At 37.4% G+C, this 7,887-nt stretch overlaps 1 protein-coding gene across 3 annotated transcripts; it reads left to right on the top strand.

Annotated features, from left to right (window-relative positions):
- On the top strand, positions 1-6,295 carry LOC147521046 (bZIP transcription factor 1-A-like). Of its 3 annotated transcripts, none has more exons than XM_086579338.1 (13): positions 1-201; positions 1,978-2,103; positions 2,194-2,250; positions 2,348-2,449; positions 2,617-2,706; positions 2,840-2,899; positions 3,906-4,072; positions 4,159-4,213; positions 4,519-4,552; positions 4,636-4,922; positions 4,997-5,074; positions 5,383-5,508; positions 5,651-6,295. In XM_086579338.1, the coding sequence occupies exons 2-13, from the start codon at positions 2,047-2,049 to the stop codon at positions 5,756-5,758; spliced, it is 1,221 nt and encodes a 406-aa protein (XP_086435464.1). In that variant the 5' UTR covers positions 1-201; positions 1,978-2,046; the 3' UTR covers positions 5,759-6,295. The 3 variants fall into 3 exon arrangements, with proteins under 3 accessions (XP_086435464.1, XP_086435814.1, XP_086436319.1); XM_086580193.1 differs by having other exon boundaries at positions 35-201; positions 2,326-2,449; XM_086579688.1 differs by lacking the exons at positions 2,617-2,706; positions 2,840-2,899.
- The last annotated feature ends 1,592 nt before the right edge of the window (positions 6,296-7,887 follow it).

The raw sequence follows: 7,887 nt of genomic DNA, 5'->3' as shown, positions 1-7,887 counted from the left end.
TTTCTTTGTTTTAAGTTTGAACTGTTTCTTACACACAACCAAACTTTTTATTCACACACACACCCTCAAATCCCTAAAAACTTTTTTTCCCTCTTAAAAAAAACCCCCAATTTCCTTAAATTTTTTTCTCTCTCTTTGCTGCAATACCAGAGTGCCCAACTCAATTCACTGTCTCTACATCTCCTTTCCGCTCAATTCAAGGTAAATTGTTGTTTCGTTTAGCTGTAATTTCGATGTTTGTTAATTGACTGTGTATATGTTGCTAATCTGATTAGAATCATATTAAGTGTTGAAATTGAGGTCGGGGCTAATTTGATTTGGATAAAAAGGGTATTTTTTTTTGTTCTTAATTTCAGTTGAGGTAATGAAAAGGTGTGGAGAGTTGGTTATATTGCGTTTTACGTCACTGTTTACTTAGTTAGATCTTGTTTAGTTATGTAATAGATTGAGTGAACCTGATTGAGCACTTTTAACTCTAGTTTGACTTTGATTTGAAAAATTGAGCTGTTTTTTTGTTACAATTTAGGATTGTGGACTGTAAAACCGTTAAGGACACTAAACCGCGTTAACATTGGCTGTACTTATTTACGAAGGAAGATTTGAAAGGTGGTTTAGTTACTAAAAGCTCCGACGTATTCCCGACCCTCCTCATTTGCGTCAGGATTGTGGTGGTGGAAACATCTACCAAGTCTTTGAAATGCCCCGTGTTTAGGTCAAATTTCAATAAGGAATAGAAAGTTGCAGAATAAACAAGCAGCATACTCTAAGCAGAGGGTTGAGAGCCTTAAGATATAGAAACATTGGACTTATGCTAATTTATACTCTTGTTGTACATACGCTCCTTCAAGTGTCTCCAGTATGATTAGTTCTAGACATTGTTTAAGTCTTTAAGTTTTTGTTGTCATACATGATTTGTGTCCATCTCACTTGAGAAATATTATTTCATAGCTCTCACTTCTCACAACACTCTTTTGGTACGCCCAAGCGGGGATGGGCCTCCTGTGGCCTATTTTAACCCCTCTCTAGTATCGTTAACCCACGAAAAGGAGAAAAAGGCAAGAGGTGCATTTACTGTTGTTGGGTTGGGTTTAGCTGACAACAAAGACATGTTGTTGTCTTGCAAAATTGCTGGCTTTAAAACGTTGGATTTGGACTATCATATGGTTCTCCGTGTGTCTGAAACTCCCTCCCGGGATCCTGACCCATGAATTAATATTTGTTGTTTTTGCTGTAGTACTATTTGTTAACCATGGCCTACACACTCCGATACAGTACACAAATCGCAAAATATATGTTTGCCTATGTAGTTAGATATTGTAAGTTATGGCTCATACCACAGTTCCTTATTGATCTCAACAACTGAGAGCAGCGCAAGTGAGCCAACAATGCAGTTGCTTATCTTTTCACTTTGTAGTTTATATCTTTTGACCTATTATTCTAAAAGATATTGCTCTTGTCCAGTGTGGATATTTGTGATATTTCATGTGTTTGTGTTTTTTCTTAAACCCTTTTCTGCAAAATGAACTGAGAAGAAAACTGATTGCTTTTAATTGAGCAATTACTTTTAATTTGGCAACTACTATGCGCCATTTGGCAGACCTCTCACTCAGATTACTTGTACAGTTGTATAGTTACAAACTATTGATTCTGACATTGAGTGGGTGCTTCTTTAATGCCAACTATGAGGCTATGAGCACCTAAATAATACTTAACCCTATACAGATATTGATCTCCTTCAGAATCTATGTTAAATAATGTGTATCAAGTATTTCAATCAAATTTATTGTTCTGAAATTAAAACAATATAGATAAAAGTAAATGACATGGGAAAACAAGATTTATGAAGCACATTCTCTTGTGTTTTGCAAAGAATTGTAATATTTGTTTCGTAATCTTTATGGTTTTGAAGGTCTGCTTCTTGATGTCGTAAAGTCTGTTTCAGGGACTGATCTACTCTCTTTTGTATTATTTGTTCAGGTAAACCACTGCATTAAGCTAGTAATGAATTTGGCCTCCATTTAAGTGAATTTTCCGGTACATTGAATAATGGGGAATGAAGAAGGTGATACTCCAACAAAAACACCAAAGCCACCTTCAACTCAGGTTTGGAATTTTGTTTCGTGCTTGTTCAAGCAAGATGTTGTTTCACTCTTTTAGAATATCTGTTGACGTGCTTTGAACTTTATCTTGCAGGAGCAACCTCCACCTAGCAGTCCGGCCACGGTTTTTCATGACTGGGCTTCATTTCAGGTGACTGGTGTTTTCTCATATCTTGTACTAATTTAGTTTACTCTTTAATAGTCTTATATCCTTTAAATCCTATAGCACATTCTAAAATTCGCTGTAGGCGTATTATAACTCTGCTGGAACCCCTCCAATACCTCCACCTGGATTTTTTCATTCACCTGTGGCATCTAGTCCTCAAGCTCATCCATACATGTGGGGACAGGTATTTCTCGATGTATTGCTTTATGTTGTTGTAGTTGGCTGCATTGGCACGGTCAAACTTGTCATGCAGAATCCCTAGTCTAATTGGACTTCGACATGGAGTTGCTTTTGAAGTTCCAGTCTGGCAAATGTATTTTGCAAGCACTTGTAACTTTTCTTCTCCTGCAGCACATGCTTCCTCCGTATGGAACACCTCCTCCTCCTTATGTTACCATGTATCCACATGGAGGACTTTATGCTCATCCATCCATGCCACCGGTACCTCCCGACCATCTTATACAGTATTTGCTTCTCTTAGGACTTCCGTTATCAAGCAGTTATGTTCATCTAATGGCAATAATTCATTGTAGTTTCCTCTGCTGATCTGTATTTCCTCGTAAATCTTTGCCAGGGTTCTCATCCCTATAATCCTTATGCGATGCTTTCCCCAAATGGGACAGCTGAGGCTTCTGTGAGTATTAGTTCCCTTTCTCTTAGATGCCGAGATGCAACCTTTAATATGAGAAGTGAATGCCAACTAATTTCCTATTACCAGGTCAAAAGTACGACTATGAGTACAATATCTGATATCTCCTTCCAATTTTTTCTGACCGTTAAACCAGAAAATGTATAAAAATGATATGTATAATGCAGACTAGACCTACAAAAAGAACTTGACAACTTTTCTATTATATAATGATATATATAGTCCCTCTGTTTCTCTTTTTCATATCCTCACTCGCTCACTTGCTTATTCGTATTGGTGTCATGTGAAGTTAATCTGTACAATGATTGAGCTATGACCTTTTTTGACATGTGTTGTATCTATACCTTGTTTAGTGAAAAAATATATATGGTGATAAAGTAATTTGAGGTTTGATAAACAATTATTTCAAAGGAATGATGTTCTGGACAATCTCCTGTCATTTGGAAAATCTTCATCTATCGTGAGGAACATAATTGAGGAAATGGAACAGTGTAATTGGATATGGGTTGTGGCCAACGTCTCAAACCAAGCCAATTGTACTCTTTGGCCATGGTCAGAAATATGGTTTGAGAGCAATTCATGTTTAAAATGTTTGAGCCAGGAGCTACCCAATGTCAGGTCGAGCCAAAGCTATTATTCTGCAGTTGATTTCAGAATTATAAGATGTGAACTCTTTAGGTTATACTTTTCCCAGAAAAATGTGCATCAAATCAGTAGAGTTTGTTTACAATTTTGAGTATATCATTAGCGGCATTTGGCACAATAATTTGGTTTCTGTTCGGTGCATTTGATGTGTCCACATTCCAGCAGCCTTGGTATCTTTGTATCTCCTGAGATGCCTCAAAACAGTGGCACACCATCTTGAAAAGAATGTTAACTCGGGTTGTTGAAATATTTTAGGTTCAAGGAAAACACGCTTTTATGCAACTCCATTAAAGCAACATTTTCTTGCTATTCATTGTGATCTTGAAATGCAATATTCATGTTTCAGGTTGCCGCAACTAGTGGCAGAGAATCAGAGAGTAAATCGGGTGAGGGTAAGAAAAAAAATCCTCTGAAGAGGTCTAAGGGAAGTTTAGGGAGCCTCAATATGCTTATTGGCAAGGACAATGAAGCGGGAAAAGCATCTGGAACCTCCAATGGTGGATTCTCCCAGAGGTAAAGCTGTTTAAGATTCTTCTAATTTTGGGGATTTTCATTGCGTTGGCATCATAGTAATCACGTGTCTTCACAAATGAGTGCAGTGGAGAAAGTGGAGGTGAAGGCTCAAGTGAAGGAAGTGATGGCAATTCTCAGAATGTATGTTAAAATGTAGTACCCAAGTTTAATGTTCTAATTTCCTGGGATTTTCTTTCATATTAAAATTTTTAAGAACTTTCTCTCTTTCTCTCTCTTAAGTGGAACTTACACTTATAAAGAACTTGGGCTTACTATGGCGCGAATAATGATACCATTGTTATTTCCTTCCACACATTTCTTGATTAATGTATGATATACAAGAATGTCAACATTTTACTTAGCTCTACAAATACTTGTACAGTTAGTATTTTTCTTCTTCTTTTTCTTCAAGGTAACAGATGTCATTTTCTTGTCAAATTTCACAGGACTCACAGCATAGCGAAAAGGGCTCAGCAGATGGTAAGTTACGCCCCCTCCCCCCTCATTGATGGAATATGTTCTGGTTACATTTCTTATTCTAAAACTATTTGTATGTGTTGCAGCTGAGGCCCAGAATGGGGGCACTGCTTGCAGTGTATCAAGTGGGGTTTCACAGTCATTCCCAAGCCAAGCCATGGTGAACCCAGGTATGGTTATGACTGTGCCACCAAATAGCGTTTCTGGTCCGACAACAAACCTTAATATTGGCATGGACTATTGGGGAGGGCCTACACCACCCCCTGTTGCTACTGGCCGGGCCAAGCTTCCTACTGTACAGCCCCCTGGTGCCATAGTCCCCTCTCTTCTAGTTGGATCCCGTGATGGCATTCCACCAGAACTCTTTATACAGGTTTTTTCTTAACCTAATATTTCTTCCACTATCTATATTTCTTTGTCAAGCTGTCGCCTCATTTTGTTATGCAGGACGAACGAGAGCTTAAGAGGCAAAGAAGGAAGCAGTCGAACAGAGAATCAGCACGTCGGTCAAGGCTGAGGAAGCAGGTAAATTCTTATACATGATGACTTTTATTGCAGTATAGACCACATTTGAACAATTTTTCTGTCGTAATACTGCTTGTTGTAGAGGCAAGCTACTGTGATATCCGTATTTGACTTTTTAAAGTTGGAATTTTAAAACCTTGAGCTAATTAGATAGTTTGTGGTTTTCCTCCGTTTATAGTAAGCATTTTGTTTAGATTTTGAATGATTATGGCCGGAGGCCAGGTTGTGTGATGAAGTAGCTTAGTTTAATAGTTTCTGAGGAAAGTGTTTGTTGCTACTTGTCCTGATGAACAAATATATGAAACCAGGCTGAGTATGACGAACTCGCTCAGCGTGTGGAATCTCTAAAAGAAGAAAATAGTTTGCTCAGGGAGGAATTGGAGCGGGTGCGGAAGGAATGTGACAAATTAGCATCAGAAAATGCTTCTCTTAATGTCAGTAGTTTCTTATTGATTATCTTTGAAATATTTTACTTGTCTCTATTTTTTTGATTTTTTCTTTCAGAAATTTGAATTGTTTGCAGTTGATTCAAGAACCATGATTGGTCTTTTAATTTATTGCATGGTACGTTTGCAGGAGAAACTTCAGAATCAGGTAGGTCAGGACTCACGTGTGGATGGGGTTAATGGTCAGCCAGAATCCGATCCGGCAGCTAATGTAGATTCGACAGAAAGAGATTGTTGAGAGCAGCTAATTTATAGTTCAGATGTGTCGGTTTACCCTTTGCTTTTGGAAGCTGAGTTTTCATATTGTTAATGTATTCCCTGTTTCCCTATTTATTTTTTCAAAGAGAGAGAGGGCTAGTTAGGCTTAGATTTATTATGGAAGATGGAGATGACTCCATTATTGCTAACAGAAACCTTTGGTGGGATAATGTACTATCTGAACAATCTAATTAAGTAGCTGAATTGGATATAGGTTACAATGGCATATTTATCTCCCTTGGTTGGCTATTAAGTAGTAAGTGAAGGAAAACTAGTGGTTGAAGGCTTGAAGCTTTGCTACCCGGAACTCCACATGTACAAGAGTTGACGAACTTGAGCTAGACAGTGGTTGCTGTTAGGTTTGAAGTATCTGACATAAATATGAGAACCCTTTTAAGGTGTATGGGTATCATTGCTTGGAAAAGCTAGAAGTTTTAGCAGAAGGAATTATGGTATGATTGACAATCCTATTAGTGATCAGAACTCTTCTTTCATCATTATAAATGATATTTTGGTACATTACATCGTTGCTTACTATATATGTTACGGTAATAGTATTGTATAGTATCTGACATAAATACGAGATCCCTTTTAAGGTGTATGGGTATCATTGCTTGGAAAAGCTAGAAGTTTTAGCAGAAGGAATTATGGTATGATTGACGATGCTATTAGTGATCAGAACTCTTCTTTCATATATTTTAGTACATTACATCGTTGCTTACTATGTGTTACGATAATAGTATTGTATAGTATAAGTCAAAATGCTCTGGTATTTGGCCTCCTAACTTGAATGGTATGTGTGGTTTCCTATTTTCAAAGACCGCTATATATATATAGATAAGACATTGTGACATGGAGACATTACATCAAACTCCGCTCATGGGATACTAATGGTCAATAATGTGGATCCTCTGCTAATTTTTGTTTGCAAATGATGGTTTGCAATGGACGGAGTGGTTTGCCTGCTACGTGCAATTGCTACTGAATTGAAATGATAATGCAACTCTCAGATGCCAACTGTGCGTGACACATTTCAACTTTTCCTCACAACTGATTTCTAGGATGTTCGAGATTCGGAAGTGGTGTGTATGGCTCACTGTTCTAAAATTGGTCTATGCGGTCTCTAGAGGGCCTAGGCGGTGCCCAATCTCGCCTAACCCCAAGTCATTTAAAAAATCGGTGGACCGACTAGGCGGCCTCTAGGCAGTCCAGTCAATTTTATTTTATTTATTTTTTATTTTTTTTGAATGATTAAATGTCGAAAATTAAAGGTCTATGTAGGCTTAAGATTTGAATGAGTTTAAAAAACTAAAGTCTAATGTAAATTATATACTATTATAATAAAGATTGTGTTTTTATATGAAGTCGATATTCTTCAACAATTACGCATTTTTGTAATAAGTATTTTTGTTTGTGTTTATTTTTTGAGTTATGATAATTTTTTTTTTTTTTTTTTTTTTTTTTTTTTTTTTTTTTTTCTCAATAGAAACATGTCATATATTTCATTAAAGCGTTAAAGGTACAGTACTACAATCCAAAAGAAAGCTAGGCAGAGAGCTGACATCCTGATTATGGAAAGCCCACTTAGTAAGGTCGTGAGCTTCTCCATTAAACTGCCTATTAACCCATTGAAAACGGCAAAAAACGAAAGGCTTACATAAGCCCTAGATCATACATCTAATAGGTTCTAACTTCCAGTTTATAGAGTTCTTATCACTCGAGGTTTGTAAACCCAAAATGACTTGGTTGCAGTCTCCCTCAAACAGACAAGACATCTCTCCTAGTAGTAAGTTGAGTTCTCCAAAGATATTTGATGCTTTTGGGATTCAAGGAGGAGGTGCCCCCTTGTCATTCCTCCCTTTTCAAAAACTGGTAAGCAGACTTAACAGTTAACAAACCATTCTTTGTGCCCACCCATCTGATAGTGTCATTTGTTATACTAGTGGGTCTGATCACCACTTGTTTTATCAGGGTTACTATCTCGGGTGGGAAAAAAGCATTCACCTTATGATAGTCCCAATCAGTGTCATCCCTTAGCAGCAAGTCCTTCACTCTAAGGTCCACAAGGTCAGGTCTATCAGGGATCAGCTCTTCCAGAGCAATAAGAGC

Source organism: Coptis chinensis, chromosome 1 (genome assembly GCF_015680905.1).
Source record: "Coptis chinensis isolate HL-2020 chromosome 1, ASM1568090v1, whole genome shotgun sequence".
Classification (NCBI taxonomy): domain Eukaryota; kingdom Viridiplantae; phylum Streptophyta; class Magnoliopsida; order Ranunculales; family Ranunculaceae; genus Coptis; species Coptis chinensis.
This window is presented reverse-complemented; position numbering and strand designations above follow the sequence as displayed.

Coding starts and splice junctions, on each gene's coding strand:
- LOC147521046 (XM_086579338.1), top strand. CDS start 2,047: ATGGGGAATGAAGAAGGTGATACTCCAACAAAAACACCAAAGCCACCT. Junction 2,251..2,347: donor ATGACTGGGCTTCATTTCAG/GTGACTGGTGTT, acceptor AATTCGCTGTAG/GCGTATTATAACTCTGCTGG. Junction 4,923..4,996: donor CACCAGAACTCTTTATACAG/GTTTTTTCTTAA, acceptor TTTGTTATGCAG/GACGAACGAGAGCTTAAGAG.